This window comes from Tamandua tetradactyla, chromosome 15 (genome assembly GCF_023851605.1).
Source record: "Tamandua tetradactyla isolate mTamTet1 chromosome 15, mTamTet1.pri, whole genome shotgun sequence".
NCBI lineage: Eukaryota > Metazoa > Chordata > Mammalia > Pilosa > Myrmecophagidae > Tamandua > Tamandua tetradactyla.
In genome coordinates this window covers 45,088,824-45,115,378 of record NC_135341.1, presented here as the reverse complement: position 1 = coordinate 45,115,378, position 26,555 = coordinate 45,088,824, and the positions used below count along the sequence as shown (strand labels likewise).

The window sequence follows — 26,555 nt, the reverse complement described above, 5'->3', positions numbered from 1 at the left end:
TCATGTCCCCCAAAGGGGAAAGTGGTTTTTGGTGTACTGGACTTGCAAGCATTATAATTCCTTTGGATTGGATTCTCTCTGGTGCGAGACGTGATGTGTTGTTGATGTGTGCATGTGTGGGTGGAAACGGTTTATCGGTCCTGTGTGCTGAGACAGGGTTTAGGAAAGTAGAGACTGGAGTAGTGTCTTCACTACTTCAGGGGTGGCCTCCTGGGCTGTCAGCAGCAGACCTGAAGGGAGCTGCCCTTTCCTGGGCTGGGCATGGGGGATATACGGGAGGCAAGAGAGAGGCCAAAAGAAGCCGTCCACTTAGCAGGTGCTTCAAAAGAATTTTGCTTATTGGATCCAACAGAGATTATGGTGAGGGGGTATGCTGGGAGGGGCAAGGAAAGAATGTACCCTTGCAGTAATGTATCTGTTTGTGAAGGGAGGGTGTGGCACATTCCAGAGGAGATGGGTGGAGCCCAAGTTTATGTGACTGGACTGGTCTCTGGAGGTTTCAGGCACTGAGGTGCATTCTGAGAGAGGTAGCTGGGGTGGGCGTCTCAGACTAGTGGGGGTGTTGAGTATCAGAATTGCACAGTACACAGTTCATCTGTCATCTTGATTTCTTCTTTAAAATGGTCCTCAAATCACATGCCTTTACAGAAAAAAGCACACTTATTATATATACTTCGAGAGTCTTTTCCTGGTGGTGGTATGTTCCTAGCTTCACATGAACTATTAATGGGTAAGGTAACTGCTTTTTAATTGAATCTGGAGTCCCAAATTGCTTTAACCATGACTACACTTGATTAACCTGAATGATGTAACAGGCTGAGAGCTGGCCTAGTTAGTAAGCTGGGAACCACATAATCGTCTCCTCTTATCCGCAGACAGAGAGAGGCCCAAGAGGCTTTTGCAAGGGCTGTATTTAAATGTGCTGAGAAACTTTCCCAGGGAGTGCAACACCCCCTACTCCCCCAGTATTAAGACAGTGTCATGTCAGGTCTGTGTAAGTCTTTAAGTATCTTGTGTGATGATGGTGGTTCGCAGCTCCCAGGGTCTTGAGGAGAATGAATGCATACGTTCTTTTGTTCTTTTTCTTATTTTTAATATATTCATTCTTGAAGCATGTTCCCATCTCAAATCCAAGAAGCAATTTCAGGGATTCTTCTTTTTGGAAACCATCATTGACCTCTTACAACCTGCTTGGTGATTTGTGACTCACTGAACCTTTCATAACTTTTTAAAGTAAGTCATTAAAAACATCTGCCACATATCATTGGACTAGGGAGCCTTTGTTAGTCCCACAGCCTGTGGACCAGTTGGGTATGGCCCATGGCTCAGATGGATGTCATCTAAGGCATGGGGGAGGAAGGTTTCCTTACCGTCTTGACCTAGTTGCTACACAGTCTGGCTCTCTTCACACCCTTGTCCAGGGAATTAAAGCCAGTCACTCACCATGGACAGTCTGAGGGGTGAGAGGAGATTTGCTGTTATCTGGCTGTCTTTGCAAAGGATTTTCTTACCCGCAGTTCCTCGGTAGAGTCTCTTGGCCCTGGGGCACCCTGATGTCTTTCTTCCTCCGAGAGAAACAGGAAATGGAAGAGCAGAGGGCTCACCTGCCCAGGGGTAAATAATGTTGATTTTTGTTATAATGTTGATTATTATTACTGTCTCAATGTGTGTTGATCAAAACACTTGATCCCTATTTTGGATAAAGGGGAGAGGTTGTTGAGATTGAGTTTCTTGGGAAGGCTGGTAGTTTCATAGTTCTTTTCAGGGTACTTAGAAACACAGAATAAAAGGAACTGAAGCCCAGAAAAAATCGGGTTTAGAAAACCCATCCAACGGGGATTACAAGTTTATGGTAATTTTGTAGTTTCATTTATTTACACATTTCTAAATACTTGGTCTCTTTTCCTGGTCTCATGCAGGTTGGTCTGGAAATGAAATTTACCCCTGTTTATATGCATCTTTAACTTGGTAAACTGCGAATCAGTTTTTGGAATAGCCCTTTCATTTTCCTATCCTCACCTCCCTGGTGAGGTTACAGTTGGGAGTAAGCACACAGCATTGCTTTGTCTCTCTTATCATTTAGTATTTGAATCTTTAATAAGGGAAACTGTTGGGGAACTTTCCATACCAATAACAAAAGATGAGCAAAATGTTTCTGAAAAAGATGCAAAATCTTCATTTATGCCAGAATTACTGATTCACACTTAAACTGCAGTATTAGTACTGAAAATAATGTATTTGGGTGGCAGGACAATCAGGACAACTCTTTAAAAATTGGAATTAAGCAATAGCTTTTTTTTCTTTAACAGAAAGAGCCTTAAAGATAAGATGAGCAGAATGAACACTGAGTCATGCACTGTTGAATGAAGAACTCTCCCCCTTGGCAGTTTTAGTTGTGGTGGTCTTATACACTGTCCTTTCTCCTAACAAAAAATGGAAATACTCCAGAGGCTAAAGGGCATGGGGTATGGATGGGTTTGATATAATAAGAAATTATAGATTATTGTGTGAGTCCCATTTCTGGTGCAGAATGTCTAAGACCTGGCAGATATTTCAAAATTACTTAGGGTTCTCAGTTTCAGACTTACCGCAGACCACATGCTCAGGGAATAGTTTCTACCAGGTATGTTTGGGAAACTCGGTGATAATGAGCATGGAGACCAGCCCTAAACAGGGCTCAAGAAAGTAATTCTTTAGGTCAATCTTGGAATCTTAGATCACGTCTTGGCAATACGGGTCACTTAAAAAAAAGGGTGCTTGTAAAGAGTGTGTGACATTTTTGACTTTCAAAAAGGCTTGGGTTCAAGTGTATGTCCTTAAGTCCTTAAGTTAAAGAAGCAGAGTGTGTTTTGGTAATTATTCTCGAGGTAGCTAGGATGGCAGAAAGAGCACTGGCTGGGAATAAGTGTTTAAAGCCTCTCTCTGGTTTGGGCACATCCTAGGATGCCTGTGAGGCCCTGTAAACCCAGGCTCACCGCTTGGAAAATGGTCATTTGAACTGCCATGAAGAGTGTAATAAAGGAAGAGCCAGGCTAGTATTTATTTTTATTTTCTCAGATTTAGTTTTGCTATAACATAGGGCAGATTATTAAATTCTTTTTAACAGTTCCTTTTTAAAATGGCGAATGGTATTTTGAACAGTGTACAATATTTTGACAACCTGTTTCTTGCTGCATTTTCTTTTATAATGGGTCTTGTTCTCTAGCTATCCTCACCTCTCCCTTTTACAGTGTTAGGGATTTGAATGTTGGTACAGGCAATGGTCTAGTTCATATTGGTTTAATAAATGAAGAAGGGGACGCTCAGGTAGATTGGAGCAGAAGTTGTTCATATGACGTCTTACCCCACTAGGAAAATCTGTGGCAGTACACACGGGGCAGTCACATGGGCTCTTACTCAGTTACAGTGACCTCTAAAATGTTGCTGTGTAACAAATGGGAGAGACAGGGGTGGCCGGTTTGTAAATGCAGTTTTGTTAAAATTTTTTTTTTTTAATTTTGTTTTAATATTAATGAAAAGCCTTTACTAGATTTTTGAGATGATTTTCTAGTTTTCTTGCACTTTGCTTCTGTCAGTGACAGTATAAACAAGCCCTGTTTTCTCATCTTCTCTTTATCCTGTGATATGCTGTTGGAGGTAGGGATTGACTTTCCCTTTCCAGACAGCACTCCTCTGATTGGCTAAGGTGACTTAAAAGGAAGAAGAAAGAGGAAGTAAATGCAGATGTAGTCTTATCGTGTTGCAGAAAAATGTTTTATCATAAGCTTTAGTGAAGTAGAGATAATATCCTTCTTCAGACAGGGGAGAGTTGACAAGAAAACCAGAGCAAGCTCCGAGCCCAGGTTTTTGGAGCTTTGTGGTTCTTTTATTGTTATTATTATTTTAAACAATTTTTGTTGTGAAATTTAATATATATACAAAGAAAAAGCAATAATTTTCAAAGGACCCTTCAACAAGTAGTTACAGAACAAATTTCCGAGTTTGTTATGGGTTACCATTGTATTACTTAAGAGTTTTCCTTCTAGCTGCTCCAAAACACTGGAGACTAGACAATCAATATAGTGGTTCAGGAGTCATACTCATTTGTTAAATCCTATTTTCTCTGTTATAACTCCTCCTTCTCCTTTGATCCTTCTCCCAGTCTATAGAGATTTTTGGACAATGCCTGTCTGACTTTTTCATGTTGAGGAGGGGTGTGGACACTAAAGGATAAGGAGATGTAATTAGTTGATAATCTTAAAGAGGCTAGTACGTCCAGGTTTCAGGATTTATCTGGCCTAGAACCTCTCTGGAAATCTGCTTCCAGGAGAGCAGTTAGTGCATGAAACCTTTATAGAGTCTCAGTGCAAGCCCTAGGTGTATTTTTTTTTTTAATTTAACATTTTAAAATTGTATAACATATATACAAAACAAAGAAAGAAAATAGCAATAATTTTCAAAGCACACTTCGACAAGTAATTACAGAACAGATCCCCAGATTGGTCATGGGCTACCATTCCTTCACCTCAGATTTTTCCTTCTAGCTGCTCTAAAACACTAGAGGCTAGAAGGAATATTAATGAAGTGATTCAGCAGCCGTACTCATTTGTTAAATCCCATTTTCTCTGTTTTATCTCCTCCTTCTCCTTTAATCCTTCTCCCAGTCTGTAAGGATCTTTGGGCATTGCCTCTTCTTTTTCATGTTGAGGAGGGGTATCCACACTAAAAGAGAGGGGGATGTAATTAATTAATAATCCTGGAGAGCTGTATTATTATTATTTGTAATGGTAAAGTGAGGTCCTTGGGGAAGAATCACGGGCCCAGCATGGAGTACTGAGAAAGGAGCATGGAACAGCTGGTATGACGAAGGGAAGAGGACAGTGACTTATGGCAGAAGGAGTTGGGGTCTTTATTTGATCCAGACTGTGAAAGATTGGGAGGATTTAAACATATGGAGGTGGGGAGATGTTGCAGGTGAGCCAAGGAAGGAGAGCCTTGTGGGCAGAAGTGAGCAGCTTATATTGTCTGGTTGAGGGTGTCCGAGGAAGAAGGGTGGCGGTGGGGCTGCAGGGGTGACGCGGGGTGGAGGCCAAGTAAGGAGCACAACCCCTGCCTTGGAAACAAGGGGTACCCTTTAGAACTGTGCCATTCAGACTTTTCTTGATGATGGAAATGTTTTCTTCTGCAATGTCCAGTGTGGTCTCCACTAGCCACATGTGACTGTAGAGCACTTGAAATATGGCTAGTCTGACTGAGGAACTGAGTTTTCTATTTTGTTTTATTTTATTCCATATGAATTTAAGCATAAATCGCCTCAGTGGCTTGTGGACACCAGTGGACAGTCTAGGGTTAGCTTTGGGAAGGTGACAGCTATGGGCGTGTGTTAAGTGGATCTGGAGGGAGGTCTTCTGCCCTGCAGGAGGGGTTGGGCACCCTCCTTCTGTGGCCTCCTATCCAGTGTTCCCAGACGCATGTGGGGAGCTCACTCCCTGCCTTCCGGCTTTCAGCCTCAGTGTTTTGCCCACGCCTCTGGTACAGCACACACATCTTTGCTAGTTGACTATCTTCAGAGGCTGAGCAGCTTCTCGAGGGCAGGACCATCCTAGATCTCTCCATCTCCCATTTGGGCACAGGATTCCCAAGCTCTGTCGTCCTTTTTTTTTTTTTTTTGGCGAAACTGCCCTATCAGGGAAGATGCTCTTTGGAGTCATGTGGATTAGTTTTGCAAATTCCCTCCCATCCCCATGGAGCAAGGGAGGGATGGAAGAAAAGGAAAAAAAAAGAGAGAGGGAAATATCCTGATGAGTGACTGAACCCCAAGAAATGGGATGACACAAGGGGTCGAGGGTGATCTGTGTTTACAAATGCCTTGTCTTCAGCGTTTATTGTATAAGATATGTACTTGTGTTCTTTATTTGTTAAGGATAGCCTGGATTTGAGTTGTAAAATAAGTATAAACAATTTGGTTATTGATTAAAAAAACTACTGGCGGAAATATTTTCTACAGTATGAAATCAGCTTTTGTTTTCATTTATGTAAAATAGCACCTAGCACGTATCGTTCACATCATAGTCAGATACTTTCTGAACGGATAATGGGTAAGTTAGAGATTCTCCCTCACTCCCTCCTTTCTGAAGGGTTCAGAATCACCAATTTTCATTTTAACCGATTCTCACTCTATGTCTAAATTCAGATGTATGTTTGAATTTAATTAGAAAGCCAAATTTGATAAGTTTCTTTATATTAAACAAAGATTATTTTGAATGTTTTTATAAACATATTTAAAGCTTAGCCAGTTTTCCAAAACGTGATTTCAAACCCCCTGCCATTGAATTTACTAAATCTTCTTTTGTGCAAAGAATACATCTTCAAAATTATGAAATGTAGCAATCCTTTTTAGATTCCAAAAAATTAACCAGAGACTGCATGGATCTCTAGGTTTTAATGCTTTTTAGTGAGATCTTTATTTTATTCTTGTTTTCTCTTTAGAGGTAACTTGTGCATGGTCTTATGAAAGCTTTTATGGAACTAGCAATCATTATAAATCCGATATAGAAGACATTTTTAACTACCTAAGCAGGACTGTCCACCCTAAGAATTCAAAGATGAGTAAGCTGTAGTTGCTGAAATTCTGCACAGAATTCTTTTGTTACAGCCTCTCACTCTTGGTTATTTGGGGGAGGTGAATCGGCAGAAGAGGTGAAAGAGGCCTCCTACTGTAGCTTTTAGAAACTGGGAGACCTGCCATGGTGTGGCTGGGAGATGGACGAAGCACCGAGATTGCAGAAGGTGCAGTGGTTTTCCAAGACTCTAGCACTTAGGGCTACCTTTTAGTGGATTTGATGAAAGAACCTGCCATTTTCACTGTTACAGGCAAAAATCAAACAGTACAGAGAAATTGGTATGGAGATATGCAGTTAAACTGTGGGGTTTTTTTTTTTTTGGCAAGCCATTACACTTTAGATTTTTCTTGCTCTGTCCTGGCAATTAGAAGAGATCTTTATAAATTAGGATGTGAAACAGATTTTGCATGAGTGGGATTTGTAAAATGCGGATTACTGAAGAAAGACTGGGATGAAATAAGAGAACGCAGGTAATGGTTATGGCGATTTCCCCCCCTTCACTAGAAGTCACTCTAATCACTTCCTTCCCCTGTTGGGTGCTGTCATCAGGCTGTCCCAGTCAGATTTGTCTCTGCTTCTTAAGCACGCCCACAGGAAATCGTTCATCTAAGGACTTTGGGCAATCATCCGCCCAGACGACTCCTCCACTAGATCCCCACCTTCAGACAGGTGTCCCTGCTTAAGGCGTGGTTGGTATTTCCCTGTGCAGTTGCTGTGAAACTTCCAGGATGCTACCATTCCCTGTTGCTTCTGAGGGAAGGAGAAGTGGGGAGCAGAATCCTGAGGCCGAGAGCTTGCTCAGAGTCCGGTACCTGCCTGCCTGCCTGCCTGTCTTCTCCGTGAATTCACAGCACCTGGCAGGGCTGCACAGGTGCTGGGCAGGGCGTTCCATCAGGTGCTCCCTGCCTTCCCGCTCCACCTCCAGGCGCTCGGGACCCAGCCCCTTCCGGGTCCTCCCTGGGTGATGCTGGGCGAATGGCCCTGTACATACTTCACCCGAGCTGAGCCAAGGTAGGGCATGTGCCCTGTGGGCCTGGGCCCCAATGGCCCCTCCTGGCAGGCAGCTGGGAGCTCTCCCAGGGGCAGCCCCCTAGGGTGATGTTTCTGTTTTGGGGTGAGTTGAGCAATGTCCCTGAGAGACACCGGAGGGGAAGAAGAATGTTTTGAGTATGACTGCCAGAATGAAGAGAGGAGGCCCGCTGAGGAGCAGCAGCATGAGATCCTGGACCTCTTGGAAGAGGGTAAATTCTGTCCTTTGCTCAAATTTGATCCTTCCCCTGTGAGTGTCTACATTGTTGTTTTACTGATTTCACAAAACTTTTTTTTATGTTTCTGTCTATTAAGGTGCGACTTAAAGTACACAGATCTTAAGAGCATAGTTTAGTGACACCCATGTAAAACCACCGTGGAGAGAAACAGTATTTCCAGCACCCCAGAAAGTCCCCTTGCACCGCTTTCCAGTACACACCCCCTCCCAGGAAACCATTGTTGTAACGGCTGTCACCTTAGATTTGTTTTGCTTGTTCTTGATCTTTACATGAATGGAATCAAACAGTCTGTATTTGCTTGTGTCTGGCTTCTTGTTGCTTAACTAAGGTCTTTGAAATTCATTCTTGTTCCTGCAGGCATCAGCAGTTTTCTTTTTTTTTTTTTTCCTATGTGTTATTCCAGCCCTTTGTTTTAAGAGTTTTAGTTGTTTTCTTGTGATTGAAAGTGCAAGTTAATGGGCAGGAGACTGAGTCATTAAATGAAGCATGTTTTTGTGCTTTGTCAGTGTTTATTCTTTTCAAATGTGCTAATGACTGACTTGAAATAGGAGTTTTGTTTTTTTAACTTAGAAATATTTCAGACAGAGAAGGGCTGACATTGAAATCACCTGTGAACCAGCACCGGGCTCTATCAGAGGGGACTTCTTGGGGAGGGGGTGGTGTTAAGAAAAGATATACTAAATTTTGGGAGGGTGGGTTGTGCTGTGAGTTTCCTGGTCCAGCTTCTCAGACATTGCACCCATCCAGACAAAAGGGGCTTTTGGAGTGAACAGTGACCATGTGGATGTTCTTTAGGTCTCTCCAGTAATCACCATCCTAATACCTTTTTTAAAATGAATGGTCAGTTTTCATATTAGCATAACTTTAGTTTATTACTGGCTGCATACTGAATATTGTAGTGTGAAAAGCCAGGAGAGGGGCAAAAGGGGGCAAAGCAGCAGTAGATGGCTAGATGCTGGGTCCTGCAGCTGGCCCTGGTGAAAGGACTGATGCCCCACAGGGCATTTGTTGAGTTCCTGGAAGTGATCAAGAGAAATTCTCAAGGCGTCCATCTGCTCTTGTAGAGCGAGGACCAGCCCAGATTTAAGTGGATCAACCTTGCAGTCCTTCAAGCCTGTGGACCAGCAGCACCTGGGAGCTTGTTAGAAATGCAGACTCACAGGCCCTGCCCAGGCCCACTGAATCAGCATCTGCATTTTAACAAGATCTCCAGGGAGTTCACATATGCATTAAAGTATAAGATTTGCTGCTGCTTTCAAGCATAGCAGGATGATTTTTAAAAATTCTATTAACTTTTAAACAACTTAAAATTTTCTGTTCAAGGTTTTTAAAACCAATCACTGAACCATGATGATTCTCAATTAAAAGGCTATATGAGGTTCTCTATCAGTGTCATATATCCTAATTGAGAATAAAATTGTCACATATTTCATATATAAATTTTTTTAATAAATGGGAGCCAGATGATAAGGATGATGATAGCGAATGTTTATTGTACACTTACTATATGCCAGGCAGCCTTCTAAGTACTTTAAGGGGATTTGTGCGTCTAATCTTTAAAACCACCATATGAGGTTAAGTGCTGTTATAATCCCCCTTTTAGAGGTGAGGAAATTTGTTACATAATTCACTAGCTATGTGACTTTACGTAAGTGGTTCCAAGCAAGGTAGACGGACTGGCTGGGGTGCCAGGCCAGCAAGTCAGTATCGCTGGGAACTTGGTAGAAATGCAGATTCCCAGGTACCACCTCAGACCCGCTGAATCAGAAGCTCTGGGACAGGCCCAGCCATCTGGGTTTTAACAAGCCCCCCCGATTCCTGTGCCCACTGCCCTGCTCTAGCTCAGCTCTATCAGATATCCACATAGCTGCTCTGTGATCTTCTGGTGGGGGTGGGGGGTAGAGACCCTGCTCTACATTTGCCACCTTAGCATAGACAATTTTCCTCTCTTGTCTTTGTTCCTATCCCATTCCCCCCTTTTCTAACAAAACGTTTTTAGTTGTTGTTTAGGTAATACTGATTAACAATATTTTCAGGACTGTAACCTCAAAAGAAAACCACTTTATTGCCAACCTGTTTGGTTTTCTTTGAAAAATAAAACCCACTCCCAAGGCTTTCTCCTGGCCTGAAGGAGGTTTGAGGATATCAGGAGAGTAGATTTTGCTGTAAACATGCTGTTTGTTCCTGAGTCAGCGCTTTACCTGGCAGGACCCCATTTCTCATATCACACTACCCTTGTCTTGAGGTGACAGGAAGCGAGTCCCACGTGTAGAAGGGCAGTGGTCTGTAAACCGTGAAAAACTGTGTAAGGATGTGGATAGAAACGTGCTCCTTGGATTCTGAGGTGATTTTCTACACTGTCCACTTGTCCAAAAGGGGCACTTTTGGTTGAAAACTGAAGGACAAAATTAGTCTGTGGGTTACTCTGATAGCCACGGATACAGGAGGTGTCTGTTGTCCACCTGATCACCTTGGGAAGTACAAAACTCTGGGCTTTCCCTCCTGCCCTCACAGAGCCTCTCTAAGCTAATGGGGTTCCAGGCCTTTCATTTGTATTCTCCCTCAGTCCTCATAACCCATGAGGTGGGGGCACACAGGCAGACCAGAAGGTGAGAAACAGCATGCTCAGATCAAGCAACTTATCTCTCTCAAGGGAGAGAGAATATTTGGGCTCTGTTATCTTCTAGTAAGTGCAAATCCTCTACTCAGGAAAGGTATGCATAGCACAGAAAACCAGATTGATCTTGAGCAATTTCATGTGAGCAGCATTTTTGGAGGAGAGCTTTGTCTGGCTGCCCCTCTCCCCAGGAGGGGTCAAGCAGGGTGGAATTCAAAAGCTGAAATGTTCACCCTGAAGCTGTGGGTCATGGCCTCTCTCTGTGCCTGAGCTGAGCATTGGCATGGAAAACGCTGGTGGTTAGAAAAAAAAAAAGGTTTCAGCATTAGTTCCTAATGATTTGTTGCCTGACAGGTTCCCACCAAAGACTCAAGAAATACCTCAAGAAGCCCAGCTGTCTGATTTTTCCTCACTGGGCACTTCCCAGTGCTGTAAGATTAATTGCAAGATTAGTCCCTAAGTTCCTTGCAGTGTCCGTTCCTCATTCAGGACTGCTCTCAAGACGGCAATATTTGGAAAGAACTTACAAAATGGTCTGGGGTCTGCTGTCTGCTCTCATTAGCAGGTTTAGGTTCCCTGCTAGAGAATGTGTTCTGTTCTTAGGGGCAACAGCCGACTGTCAATATGTGAGTGAGCAGCATTGTTTTTTTTTCAGGTGTTAAGCATTAACCAGAAATTATGATCTGGGAAAACAGGGATTTAAAGAAAAGAAAAGGCCATTGAGCCATGGGAACCAGAACCTGACAGAGTGGCTTGGGCCAGCCTCCAGTGCCTTTGTCCAGTGGCTGCATCCTGCTGCCAGCCAAGTCCTCATTTGGTTCCAAGGTGAGGCAGTACAATTAGAGCACGTTCCTCTAGTTTGTGGGGGAATTCCTGTGCTGTGGGCGCTCCTTCTGTATAGAAGGAAACGGGAAAACACGGGCTAACCCACCCTCAGTGGAGGAGGGGCCTCCAGAGAGCTGTACCCCAGGGAAAATAGCTGGGTCCAGGTGGGCTGAGTTCTGAAGGTGGTGATGTCCCAGACCCCTGTAGGCTAGAAACAGGCAGCCCCAAAGAAGGACCACCAGGTGTCTCTTTTGACTCTGTGTGATCAGCAGCATGTGAGGGCAGCTGAGCATGACTTTCTCCAGCAGAGTCATGTCTGAGGAAGGAGCTGACCTGGCTTATCACCGCCAGTGGCAGCACTGTTGCAAAGGTCTCTCTGCTCAAGGTTTTTGTTATCTTGGTATCTGGCTTGGTGTTTGGTTCTTGGTATCCATGGCTGCCCCACGCAGACCTCCTGTGGTATCAGGTGCTCTGGGGAGGTTCTCCTCCTGGGGTGGGTGGGGATACCAGCATCACAGATGAAACTCACCTGTGATGTGTCTGTTCTGCAGTCCTCTTGCTGCTCCCTTGGCCCATCTCCAGCCTTCTTGCATCTGAACTTCCCAGAGGCTTACCTGTGTCTCTCACCTGGCATTTCCTGCTTACTCCTCTGTATTATTGCTCAATTATGAATGTCTCCTCAACTAGACCACCAGTTCCTTTTGGGTGGGGTTTATTTGTTCAGCCAATGGATGGTGGTTAAGAACTTCAATTTGGGGGTCAAACCAATCAGGTCCTTTCGTGTCTAAAATGGGGTTATAATAGTAAGACTTTCTCCATAAAATGGATATAAATATTAAATGAGATAATATATCTAAAGTGCTTATCAGAGTGCCAGGTATGTGGATTATCACTGAGAAAGCCCTCACTAAATGTCCTGGTGATAAATGGCTGGCTTGATAAATAAGCAGTGCCAGCTGCCCCAATGGGGCAATGTGAATGACGGTGGCATCCAGCAGACCTGGTTCAAGTCTTTGCAACACCACTTGAACCCTCTCTACTAGGATTTGTTGAATGGAGATCATGTTTACACCATGGGGCCTTTCTGGATTTTAAGTGGAATAATATTTGTAAAATGCCCAAAGTACAGTTGGCACACTGTAGATATTTAATAGTCATTTTATTTTTTCTTCTCTGCTTCTTAAAATAAGTATCTGGCCTTGGTGCCCTGTTGTCAGCCTTATTTACTTACTTGCTTACTTTTGGCAAGGAAAAGTAAGCCAATTAAATAGTCACACTAAAACTTCAGTTAATGAAATTGATGGGCACATAAAGTACAGCCAGAGATGCGCTGATGGGTCTCTGCTCTTGGCAAGTGATGCCTCACTCTGTACTCCCATTGTACAGTCCAGGGACACAGAGACGCCCCTATGGCTGTACAAACAGACCGCTGTTGGCTGAACTCTGGGCTGACCACTGCCATCCCTGTCCCTGAGACCTTCCAGCATGTGTTCCTCAGAAATCCGGGCAGGCCTGAGGCTGCGTGATAGCCCAGTGCCTTTCACCTGGGGGAGCGGTAGCTGGCAGTAACAAGGACATTGTCTGCCCATTTGCTTCTGGTTGAAGACCACAGTTGCGTAGCTGATGCCTTTCTGTTCCTATAGCTTCTTTCTTAGCAACCTCCCCCGTCATCTGTTTCTGTCACATTGGACTCGAGCTTGGTTACCCCATTCTAGATGGCTTGTTTTTTTGCAGGAGGGAGACCAGGACATCTGCTTCTCTTGGGGTGATAAAGTATACACCGGGACTTTTATGTTTTCACCTTCTCTCTGGGGGCTTGTTTAGAAACGAGAAGTTCTTTGCAAACACCAGAACGGGAATAAGAGTAACTCTTCCATTTTTTGCATATCAACTCTGGTCAGGCCCCAAATGAATAAAAATTGGCTGCTTTTATGTGACTTGCACAATCCAGGTGGAAGAGACCATGAACATTTATTAGAATTAGTGCCAGATGCCCTTCTGTAGCTTTTTTTTTTTCAACATCAGAACATTTAAACAAGAATAGAAAGAAATTAATTCTTCAGCTTCTTTCATTTTGTTTTAGTTACTGAGAAATGAACAGTATATTTTATTACCAAGTGCTGTGGGCCCTTCCTCTGCTCCTGTACCCACTTCCAGGACTTCATCAGAAAAAGTTATTTTTGTTTTTGTTTTTAAACCACGTACTGTGTGCCTTGTGGGTCTTAGTTAATTCACTTAGACTACTCAGTCATTATTTTGAGCAAGAGACAATCAAGGAACTTGGATGAACCTCCAAGGAAGTGACTGACACTTGCAAAAGCTTTGTGCACAGGCGGAATTCAAAAGGTAACTCTTCTCCAACACTGAAGAGTGATGGCTGTTGGTTTTCTTATGGATGTTTCATTCTTTTTGCCATCTGATCAATTTTATTGACAGTGGTCTAACAAAAATCATCCATTCCGTGTGGGGCAGATGAGTACATTTATATGCCTTTCATTGGTATGGCTTTATTCCTAAACAGTTTTGCTGCAGAGAACAATATTGAGGCCTGAGAAAGGCTCAGGCAAGGGTCAAGACGATAAAAGGATGTTTTGCCTTATGATGTAACAGGGGAGGTGTCCAAATACAGGGTGGTTCTGGGATACTGGTTTGCAAACATTCAAAGAGTAACTTTTAAAAAGTTACTCTTTAAAGCAACTTTATTGAGGTATAATTTACTTACCATAAAACTTACCCATTTTAAGTAGATAAATTTTTTTAGTAAATTTACTGAGTTGTGCAACCATCACCTAATTCAGTTTTAGAATGTTTTCAGTACACATATCACTTCCACGCCACCACCAGTAAGATGCCTTGGGCTTGTTTGCAGTTAATCTTTGTTCGTATTCCCAATCCTAGGCAAGCACTAATCTACTTTCTGTTTTTATAATTTGTCTTTTCTGGATATTTCATATAAGTGGAATTATACCCTATATGATCTTTTGTTACTGGTAATTTTCACTTAGCAAAATTTCTTTTTCATCCATTTTGTAGCATGTGTTATGTCATTCCTTTTATATGGCCAACTAATATTCCATTGTGTGGATATACCATATTTTGTTTATCCGTTAATCTCTTGATGGCCATTTGGGTTGTTTGTACTATTTTTGGCTATTATGAGTAATACTGTTATGTTATAAACATTTGCTTACAAGTCTTAATGTGGATATATTTTTATATCTCTAGGAGACTTTTTAAAGTGTTTGTGAGCTGAGTTCATCTAACACTCTGTACCTCAGTTTTCCTGTCTTAAAGTATGGGGGTATATGTGTCTGGCCAAGATAAACTCTTAGTGAGCAAGATTGCTGCTGTACAGATGAGTCAAAACAATTATTTAAGGATATCCCCCTCAGCAAAAGTGCTTTGACAAATCAGCCTAGTCTAGATATCTAGCTTTCAAAAAAAAAAAAAAAACAGACCGCAAGACTACCCTATAATGTAATAAAGAGTCATAGTGGGCCGAGTTACTGAAACCTGGACAGGGCATCTGCTACATGGGGTACCCTCCTTCTCAGAGGAAGTGGAATTCATAATAGGTGGGAGAAGAGCTGGAAATTCCCAGACACAGAAAGGCATTCTTCACAGAAGAAACTAGAAGATACCCAGGGTGCCAGGCCATTCACCTCAGAGTGGTGTTATTGGGTGTGGATGAGCCGTGGTGGGGAGCAGGCCTGGGGTGGCGTGAGGAGGCTGCCGGCCTGACCAGAAAAGGATCTGCTGTATGTGCACGGACGCTGCTGCTTATAGGAAGTGGCATAGCTGGCGAAGGTTTTTAAACAGAGCAATGACAAATGAAATTCAAAAGTTTGTGGACAAAGCTTTAAAAGTTGTCTGTTTTGTAAGGCATATAAACTTGGCATCAACAGTGACTCATTTAGAATTTTATGGAAGCCTTTTTGCTTTGTCTTTCAGATTATGACCCTCTATCACCTGCCCTTATGAATAGGACAGGCGATGTAAATATTTCAGATTTACTTCCTGGAAGATCAGGGAACTGATGTGATAGAGCTTTTCCACTCTGAGAAACTGCTGCTACTGGGCAGAATGAAGAGAGGAATAACCCACTGTTTCATTGACCATTCTTTTTCCAGCTCCTGCCTTTGGGTGGGTCATATCAGAATTTATAGGGGGTTTGTTCTAGTTTGCTAGCTGCCGGAATGCAACACACCAGAGATGGATTGGCTTTTAATAAAAGGGGATTTATTTTGTTGGTTCTTCAGAGGAAAGGCAGCTAACTTTCCACTGAGGTTCTTTCTTACGTGGAAGGCACAGGATGGTCTCTGCTGGTCTCTCCAGGCCCCTGGGTTCCAACAACTTTCCCCGGGGTGATTTCTTTCTCTATCTACAAGGGCCTGGGCTGAGCTGCAAGTGCTGAGATGAGGAATGCCAAGCTGCTTAGCAGTGCTACGTAGCAATCTCTCATTTAAGCACCAGCCAATTAAGACAAACGTCGCTCATTGCAGTAGACACACCTCCTAGCCGACTGCAGATGTAACTGGCAACAGATGAGGTTCACGTACCGTTGGCTTATATCCGCAGCAACAAGATTAGGTATGCTCACCTGGCCAAGTTGACAACTGAATCTAACTAACACAGGGTTCATGTTTCTTGAAAATTTATTCAATGTTGCTGTAGTTTTCATAATAAGAAATACAGAAAACCAAACTTGAATTTATAAAATGGATGATACAGGGCAGGCCACGGTGGCTCTGCAGGCAAGGATGCTTGCCTGCCATGCCAGAGGACCCAGGTTCGATTCTCGGTGCCTGCCCATGAAAAAAAAAATGGATGGTACAGTGTAGAAGATAGGATACATTACTGGTGTATGTGTGGTGGTTTGAGGCTGTATCTATCCCAGAAAAACATATTTTTAAGTCTAGCCAATTCCTATGGGTGTTAACTCATTGTAAGTAGGACCTTTTCATGCAGCTACTTCAGTAAAGGTGTGGCCTATCTCATTCAGGATGGGTCTTAATCTGATTACTGGAGTATTTTATAAATGGAATGAATACACAGAGAGAAAGCCACAGAATCTAGAAGCTGAAATTAATGAAGCATAGAAGAGAAGGGAGAGACCAGCAGACTCTGTCATGTCCCTTGCCATGTGGCAGAGGAGCCAGGGATCACCAGCAGCCAGTCCTGGGAAAGAAAGCGTCGCTTTGATGATGCCTTGATTTGGACATTTTCATGGCTTCAAATTGCAAGCTAATAAATTCTGTTATTGAAACCAACGCATTTCATGGTTATCTACTTTAAGCAGCCTCGTAAACTAAAATAGGAAGGAAGGGATGGCTAAAGCTCAGGTTCTTTTTTTTAAAACTCAAGTTTTTTTTTGAAAGTTGAGAAACATTGCTGTATTTAAGAAATGAGGGAGGAGGGTAGGGATATTGTTTTAGCTCCCAGCATCTGCCAGGAGTCTATGGAACTCTCTGTTCTTGGCCTTTGGAGCTGCCTGCCCTGCTCTCCACAGATAAGAATAAAAGAATCTGAAAACATTGGAGGAGATAAAGTATATTCATTCCCTAAATCAGGAGATCGATAAAGTAGGAAATGCACAATTTTGAGGATGAGTTAACATGTCCCATTTGTTACAATATTTTTGAAGATCCTCATGTACTTCTATGCACTCATGTATTTTGTAGAAATTGTTTGGAAAATGTTTTTCAGACATCTGATAACTTTTATATATGAAGATCTTTACAAATTCCACTGAAGTGCCCAAATTGCAGAAGTACTATTGAGTTTATAAAATCTTTACCTGTTAATTTTCTATTAAGGGCTATTATTGAAAAAGTATCAGCAAGAAGATCATTCAGATAGAGTCACCTGCCCTGAACATTATATGCAACCATTAAATGTTTATTGTCTACTAAAGGACACACTTCAAAAATTGCTTGAACAGTTCAACAACATACACTTGGCAGATCTTCGTGGTCTTATTGGAAAACTGGAAGAACAGAATTCTCATTCTGAGAAGATGGTCCAAGGTAATGAGGCATTTCTCCACTATTTTAAGGAGCGAAGTGATAATTAGAACAGAAGAAAAAATACCGAAATGCCCTATATGATGTTGGAAATCTGATTAATCAAGAATATGCTCCACAAATTGAAAGAATAAAAATAATGAGAGCAACAGCTTGAATTAATGACATTGACCGCATCTTTGCAAGAAGAATCTCCACATAAATTTCTTGAGTAAGTTGATGATGTCTGTTAGCGTGTGCAGAGCTTGAAGCAAAAGCCATTTCCTTAGATCCAGGAGTTGAAATTTATCATCTTGTAAGCCAAATATTGAAAGAAGAAGGGTGCAGAACAGACATTGGACTAATTAAGTTCTGATTTCTGAAATGAAAATTTCTTCAAAACGGATGTCATGTTCCTGTCCTGATAAGGATGAAAAAACAAGTTGAATTTTTAAAAATTTTGAACGCTATAGTTATAGTAATTTCAGTGATGTGGATGTTGATACTATCTTTTTAAATCAACATATAATAGCTTTTCTAAATGAAATCACCTGTGTTTTTCTGAAGTGTCTCTGTTTACCAAAGTTTAGCTAACAATTTGCATAATTTAAAGGATATACTGTGTCACACTTTATATTTGCGAAAGGAATTCATGTGGAAAACAAGTTTCTCATTGAAAATTGAAATCTCAATAGTTTAAATAGGTTTATTTTGTGCAGGAGAGACTAACCATTGCCAAATGAAGAACGGGGTTAACTAGCATGGATAAATAAAACAGGTAGCACATTAAACTTTATTTGCCTGCAACAAATATATAGAAATATTGTATCTTTCATGCTTCTGTTGGATAAAATAATGTGTCAGAGTTAGAAATGAGGCAGAATATCTGAAACATGATTCAAATCAAGTGATTATTAGAAAGTAGAATAAAATCTAGTAATTACATGATTTGAGTATTTATTAAAAATACGTTATCCCATTTTGATTGATTCAAAAGAAGTTGATGACCACACTGTCAATTAAACATTCCTCTGCCAATATTGTCTTTACCATAATTATACACTGCAGTGGTTGGCTTTGCAATTCTTTATATATTGTATAAAGAATATGTAGCTTTTAGATCATAAGATGGCAAAATCCAGAAAGTGCACATGCCTTTATTTTGGTGTAGCTTGAAGCTTCTGAATGGGTGAATAATGGTGATACAGTGAGGTTTTGCAAAGTATAACTGATATGAGATTGATTGCTTATATTAAGGATCTGTTTGATCAGACAGCCCTGATCCACACATTTAATGTGTGTTAGATTTAAAAGGTCTAAAATTGTTCCTTCCAAACAATTATTCATTCCATGAGTGACTTGGAATCATTCATTCATTCCAGATAAAGCTATTGCTGTTGGATAATCTAAGTATTAGGGTACAATGGTATTTTCTAATATAAATCTGTGATCTGTGTAAGTTTATTTTGAGATTGTATGTGACTGTGTAGTGTTTTATATAGTCTTGTCAGTAGTTAAATCAGTGCTTTAACAGTGGCTGGAGCTGTGATGCCTGTGGTAGGACTTTTGAGCTGTTGGCCATGCAAATACAAGCTCAGTTGCTTTCCAGAAATCCTGATGAGCTTTTGCTCAGAGGTACATTTCTAAATCTTACCTAATTTAAAGATTTTCCATACTAGATTAGGGCTTCTGGCCCTACATATTATATACAAATAAATTATCCAAATGGCTGTATTCAGGGCACTGGTACCAAAAACACCCCTGTGGCTTATCTGAGAACAAATCAAACAGAAATTTGATTTCAGAAGACTACTAATTCCATTTGGGACTAGAATCAGACTAAATCTAGCACATTTAACTATTGTGGGGTCAGAGGGCATTTGAAGGGTGTAATGGGTGTGGGGAGAGATGTGTCCATATTATAAGACACATAAAGATAGTAAAAATTAAAAAAAGATAAAGAAATGACTTATAAGTAAGGCAGAACACGTTAACCAAACAGCCTAAAATGCAGACATTACGTGCAGTCAAGAATATCTTCTCTCCATTCATGTATGTATATTGACTGCTTGGTTTTGTGTTCTGAGGAAACAGTGACCTCTTTAAGGTTTGGAGTGATATACATACATTCATACCTACACTCGTGTGTGTCAAATAGTCATTCATTCTTTAATGTACTCCAAGCATAGGTAAATGATATTAATGGGAGAAATGTTGTCAAAATTAGTTTTGTCAAGAATGGATAATAACCTTTTTGAGAATATTTCCACCAAAATATAATATGAATGAGAAATGAGGTCTTCACTGTAACTTCTTGGAGAAAACTGATAAGGCCAAAATGTCAAGGAGGCCTTATCAAGCCTGTTAACATGAAGACACAGGTTCTTCAGAGAGAGCAGGAAACTGATATGGAGCAGTGAAATTATCCGTGTCTCCTCTGCCATCCATGCCATCCTGAGCAGCTCTCAGGTGGTCTCTGCCCCAGCCCACCACTGCCTGAATGCTGCAGCAGCCTCTGCTTGGCCATGCTGGCTGCACCTCTGCCTGCTTTTCCCACCTGCCAGAGGGCTCCTTCTGAAGCTCAAGTCTGACCGTGCCAAAATCAGACCCTCGTGCCTGACCCTGCCCCACCCCTCCCACAGCCTTCTTCCCTTGTGGGGGTTCTGTCAGGGCCCTTCATTCCAGTCCCTCCTGAGCGTCCCCTAGGCCGGTTTTCCTTGACATTCGACAGAGATGTGCTTCTATTCAGGACCTAGCACATGGTTCCTTGGTTGGCATCTACGTTTCTGTGAACAGGAACTGGAAAACAGATGCCAGAATGTATTTATTAAAATTGTTTGGGGCATGGTTTAATTAGCATAAAAGTTGCATTACTGGTTTTCAGGCTAAAGAACCTTGTGGCATGCATCCCAGTCCTCTCACCTGCTATTAGCTGTTGCAGCCCAATCACAGGACTACCTCCCTCTGGTCAACAGACCAGGGCTCCTCCTTGGAATTTAGTGCCATAATTCCTTTTTCTACCTGCTGTCCCAAGAAGAGCCCTTACTCCCTTCTCTTCTCAAAGTGAACTCTTCCAAACCTGGATCTTGTGGCCTTTCTGTCAGGTGAGCCCACTGCATCTGGCTTGTGGCCAGCCTTCTGTCTGGCACATGTTCCATGGTCACCTCAGTGATGGCCCCAGTGCCAGTGATTTCTCTCATAAGTGCTTTGGTCTTACTTGCCAGTGTGCAGGGTAGCTAGACCCAAGAGATGGACTGTTTTTGTCTCCTTTGTCCCAGCGAGAAACCTGGGCCTCACCTTTTTAGTTCCCACCCAGCCTCATCTCCTAATTCTCTCAAGAAAATTAGCTGTTACTCTCTATCCCCACTGCCACCCACTACCTCCTTGGGTTAATCCAACCCCTGACACTGGTCACTCCCACCTGCCTGGCCCCCTGCCCATTTCTCCCCACTGCAGTCAGAACATTTTCTGAGATACAAATCCCTTGTGAACACTGCCCTTTTATACCCCTGCACTGGCTCCCCTTTGTCCCGTGATAAAAGTCAAGGCTCTGTAAAGGGACTTGCCAGGCCCCTCATGCCCTAAAGTCTCCCCCAGGGTGGCCCTGACGGGACACATGGGGCAGAGCCTGGTATATGATGAGGGATGCTGTTTACTGTTAGTTTGATCATGCTAGAGATGCGTGTATGCATAATAGTTGTAAAGTGCTTTAACCTCTTTTTCTCGGATTTGGACCATGATGTTACCATATTAAATTAGTATATGCACTTTACTTTTAATTTATTTATTCATTTACTTTTTGCATATTTTTTGGTGAACGTGAATTTATTTGGTAGAACTCTCTTGGTCAGAATTGGAACCTCCATTTGAAATACTATTCCCATGGAGAGAGAAAACTACAGTGGTTTGGTTTAGTTCTAGAACTGTGTTGCTTGAATAGTAGTACAGCATGTGCTTGTCGTACTGTTTAAAAGTATAGTTTATGATTTTCTCACCTTTGTTGGTACCTCTCCAACCCCTTCACCTCTGAGAAGAGGAAGCCCAAGTCGGGGGGCTTGTCCAGGGCTTCTGAGCCCCATTCCCCTACATGTTTCTTGTTCTGTTCACGTTTCCCAAATTTCACAGGCTTGTGCTCGCCTTGCCCTTGTGTCCCTTTGCCCTCGCTGGGACGGCTCCCTAGTGTAGGACAGCCAGACCGACCCCTCCGATGCAGTCTCACTGTAGCCTTAGTGCAGCAAGTCCTAACATCTCAAAGCCTCAGTTTTGTCATCTTTGAACTGACCATCATAGCATCCCCTACCCTGTAAGGTCGTGGTGAGGATTGAATGAGAAAACATGTCCATTCCCCTGACAGAGCAGGGGCTCCATAAAGGGTGGCTGCTGCCTCTGCCGGGAGTCCTTTCTTAGAAATTTGCCTCTTGCTTGCAATATGACATTGGGTGGATTAACTTCTCTGGACCTCAGTTTCCCATTTAGAAAATGGGGTTAATATCAGTGCCTACCCTGTGGTATTGCTCTGAGAATCGAGTGAGTTGACCCGTATAGTGTGCTGGGAGCAGGGCCTGGACTTAGAAGGAACCAATAAAGTTCAGCGGCTGTTGTCACTAAGTTCTCTTAAAAGTAAGCTCAGGGAGGATCCCAGGGCCCCATGTTGTACTCATCTATATTTTTTCTGAAAAATGTTTTGAGCAAGTTTTTCCCATTAGTACATGAAATGAATGAATGAGTTAATACATGCGATTTTTAAAAGAAGCACAAAAAAGAAAATAAAAACTTGTAATACTGTCCAATTGTTGATATTATCATGGCTAACCTGATTTTTTTCTGTGTAGTATAAATCTGTATGTCTCTCTTTTTAAAAAAAAAATGGGGATTATATGTATTTTTAAAACAAAGCTGGAATAATAATGCACATACTTCCATAGCTTGTAATAAGCAGTAGTTTTTCATTTATGCATATGACCTCTGTAGTTAGGCTTTTTACCTGGATTTCCTGGAGGCCCCAGGCACCCCTCTGCTGCTCTGTGGTCAGTGATGATGTATACCTGAAAGGATAATGCTGGAAAAACCACCGGCACAGGTGTGCATTTTGTGGAGTTTAAAGTATTTTAAAGCCTTTTGAAATTAGCTCTACAAAAGGGCAATGTGAGGGATCCTTGTGGTGTATAAACAAGCCTACACAGGTAATAAAATTGTGTAGAACTTTATATAAATGTGTACAGTCATGTTACACACAAACGAGTACAAGTAAAACTGAGGAAGTCTGACTAAGATATGTGGCTTGTACTAATTTCACTATCATGATTGTGCTATTATACTACAGTTTTGCAAAATGTTACCATTTGGGGAACTGGGTGAAGGGTATACAGCATCTCCCTGTTATTTCTGTCAACTTGCATGGATTATCTCCACATGATTAATGACATGAATGACTCCAGTTGTCTCAGTTTTTAAAATTAGCTTAGAAATTCACGTGTAAATGTATGATTAATACAGAAAAAGCAGCTCTGAAATTTGTTCTCTTGAATTTTAGGGTGAAACAGAACCAGATAAGTTCAAATGTAGCCTGGTTTTCTCTTCCAGGAAAGCAGAGGACTTGGTCCTTTGAAGAGAGTAAGGTCAGCATTAGCAGACACTTGAGCAGAAATACAAGTTTGAGCACAAAACCCATTTGTTCATGCCATAGGCTGTTTCTTGGTTTATGAAATGGGGATGTTGATGTTTTCCATTGAGCTGTGTTGGCTGGAGGGGCACGGTATCTTTTCCTGTACGATTGCTGAGCATCCCAGCTGTACGGGATGAAAATGAATTCCTGTCAATGGCAAGGAAAGCTTCTTATCAGGAGGCTTGCAGGATTTCTTATGACCTTGAGCTGATTAACTCAATTTGAGCTGGACTCCATCGACATCAAATTAAATTCTGGTTTAAACCAACCTTATAAATCTCCCCTGCTTAGCTTGGTAGCTCTGTCTAGAGTGAAGGAAGGAAAGTGCCTGAGGTAGTGGGCTTCAGACCTATTTAACCTGGTGAGCTGGCAGCCCCTGGGTAAGCAGAAGGGGTCCTGCAGTGAGAAGGTGTCAGAGGCTGGAAAGAGGAGTCCCTTCTGGCTTCGGTGGCTCTGAGATGGTTGGAAATAGCCCCAGAGTTTCAGATTCGGAACCAGATTTTAAGTCTCCTTCAGCTAGAAAATCATTCCAACAGATCAGATTTCTATGAGGTCATTCACTGGGATGATCTCTACTTGCATTTAATAAAATATTTAGAACCCTATTGAATTCCATTTGTAGTGTGCCCTTTGTAACACTGCTGGGTTGGACTTACGCACTTCGATTGCCCAATATGTTGCATGGGCTGTAGCTGAAAGTGAGTCATCACAAAAAGTGGTCTGAGTCCTCGGCTCTTATGGCATTATTCTCTAGAGTCTTAGTTATAAAAAATTATTATGAAGTTAATATCAGCCCCAGAGTCGTTGATTTCAAAAAAGTTTACACTTTGTCACTAAATCCATTTATATTTACTCCTTCTCCCATAGAACAAAGCCATGCTGTTTTGTTGGTGTTGAGCTGTAAGTCAGTTCCTTGCCACTGATAGAAAATTTTAAAACCCTGATATTTTTCAGCAGATTAAAGTCTTCTTTAGTAGCCCAACTCTTCTCCAATGGAAGGAGAGCAGAAGCATGGTAAAGTGGTTTCCATGCAGCCTCTATGACCACAGTAAATTATTCATATAATAAAATATCGCGCTCTGTGTATGTGTTTATGTTGTGCATGCAGCAGCAGCAGTTTTTTTGGTGTGAATTTAAAAAAACTATTACCCTGCCCTTATGAAATTACCAGCTCACAACTGTTATTTATTAGTTGTACCAAGAGTTTCATGAGGACCTGTGTGTGTTTGGGTCTGTACAGTTGCTTGGACCTGCAGGCCTCTTCTGGTAATTCTCCAGTTGGTAGCTGTGCCTCCCACCCCCCACTGTCCCCATTTCAGTGTGCTAAGTTGATATGAGACCAGAACCTTTAGCATCACCTCTAAATATGTGCGCATGAAAGCACGCATACATGCACACAGGCACACACACTATCAAGGCTTCATAGGAATTAGGAGGCACTCTTTCCCTCAGGAACTAGGAGCTCCTCACTGTAATTGGGAAATGAAAACTGATAGTGCTGAGTACAGAGTAGGTTGAACTTGGAAAAACTAGCAACATGCAGGCACAGCTTTAAGGCCACTGTTATAGGTCATCATTTGCTTGGCAGAACTGTGGCATTCACTGTCATTTTTATGTCTTCCAGTTTTATGTGCTGAAAGAGTTGGCCAGATGACTAAAACATATAATGACATAGATGCTGTTACTCGTCTTCTTGAGGAGGTAAGTGTTTCGGGGAAAGATGAGAATCAATTATAATTGATTGATTCATATTGATTAAAACATACATTATTTTCTATCTCAGTGAAAAGTCTCAGAAATTGGATCCTCTTAGGGTACAGTTTAATGGCTTTATTTTTTAACTAATAGCTATTGTGAGGCTTTGTAGCAGTAGCTTTGTAAAAAGTATTCAGGTTTGGAGAGAAATGTATTAATGACATAAAATATGGTGCATTTAGTTCTAAGAGATGATCATGATGATGAATATGCAACTATGTGATGATATTGTGAATTACTGATTATGTATGTAGAACGGAATGATCATATGTTAAGAATGTTTGTGTTTTATTGTCATTTTTTTAATTTAAAAATTAATTAAAAATCATAAACTAAAAAAATGGTGCATTTAAATATTTGCTAGAACATCCAATTTAAAATTTTAAGAAATCACAAAACTTCAAATATATACTAATAGTACATTTTAAATGTATGCAAATTGTCAGAAAAATATATAATTATCCATGCCTTCCTAATGTATTTTAAGTTTTTACTTATACTAGGTTAGTAAATATTATTACACAGTATTAGCATGGTAGTAACCAAATAAAGAAACATTTAGTTGCTTAGATGAACTGCTGATATTTGAGACACTATGGGTTTCTCAGTTTCTTCTCAGCCTTCTGCTGGCAGTTGAGAATTAAGGTACTATAAAGGCCTCTAGAAACAGATGAGTATAATATGTGTATCCCCATCCTATGCCTAGAATAGGTTAGAACAAGACAGCTTCTTAGTAATTATTTTTTGAATAAGTGCCCATCTTTAAACACCACTCCCCACCCCCCAGCCAGGTAGGCCTTAGGTAGACAGATGCTAACTTCTAGATCCTTGTTTCTGCTCTGGAGTCTAGAATGACTTGAGTCATGACTCTTCACCACACCTCCCCCAGGAAATTAGTAGAATGATGTGGGAGGCACAGAAATCAGCTACCATTTTCATCCAGTGGTAGGAAAAGATTGAAATGGGCAGGAACTGGGCAGGAATGATGGTACCCAGGGTTTTTTAGGGGGTATCTTTTCACCCCATTTTTCATCTCTCTCTCTCTCTTCCTGAGTTTTTCCCTTCTGCACATGCTGCATTCTCGTCCCTGCTGTAAGGGCTAGACCCTTCGAATTCCCTCTGAGTTCCTAAAGGCTGACTTGCCCTCCCCACCCCACATTCTCTGGAGAATGGGGTATAGAGCCAGTTGAGTTGAATAGGGGCAGGACCTGGGACTGGCTTAACCACCTGCGTATGTGGCAGTCACTGTTCCCTCAGTCCCAAATGGTGATGTTAGGGTGTGTCTGTGGGACAGGGCTGCTGGGCAGGAGGCAGTTCAGGGCACAGGGCAATGGTGACTGGTGTGATCCGTGTGTTAACTAGCTTGGTCAGCACCACCAGCCTTTAAAAATATGGTCAACCCTTTCCTGACTACCTATTTCCACCAGCAGTGCCACCACTTCAGATCTTGCACACAGGCTGTTTCCAGCATCTGCTTTTCACCCATATCCAGTTAGTCATCAAGTTTTAATGAGAAGTAACCTACATCTGAACCTTTATTTTAGCTCCAGTGCCACCACTCAAGCTCCTGCCACCTCCACAGTGAGATTTTATGTTCTCTCTGAGCTCATCTTCCTTACAGCAGCCCCATCCCAAAGCCCTCATCAAGGAGCTCACCGTCCAGGCCCTGATGCTCAGAACACTTGGCGTGGCATTCACAGCCACACACTTGTTCATGCTCTGAGTCCTCCTCTGACTCCTTTCTGGGGGCTGCCTCCTGCTCCCCACTCCTGACCCTTTGCACCACCTGGTCACCTCTGTCCATTTCTGGCATCTTTGTCT

The 26,555-nt window shown here is 41.9% G+C and overlaps 1 protein-coding gene and 1 pseudogene across 8 annotated transcripts in view; both read left to right on the top strand.

Moving 5' to 3' along the window:
• TRAK1 (trafficking kinesin protein 1) overlaps nt 1-26,555 on the top strand; it is a 125,884-nt gene that overhangs the window by 60,634 nt on the left and 38,695 nt on the right. For 5 of the 8 annotated variants that reach the window (XM_077129704.1, XM_077129701.1, XM_077129699.1 and 2 more), the window contains one exon: nt 24,604-24,680. In XM_077129704.1, the coding sequence (XP_076985819.1) occupies nt 24,604-24,680 (77 nt within the window). Of the gene's footprint in view, nt 1-392; nt 1,615-6,920; nt 7,844-24,603; nt 24,681-26,555 lie in introns of those variants that run through there. The other 3 variants (XM_077129703.1, XM_077129700.1, XM_077129702.1) reach the window with 2 other exon arrangements.
• On the top strand, nt 7,850-24,680 carry LOC143657377 (tripartite motif-containing protein 59-like; annotated as a pseudogene).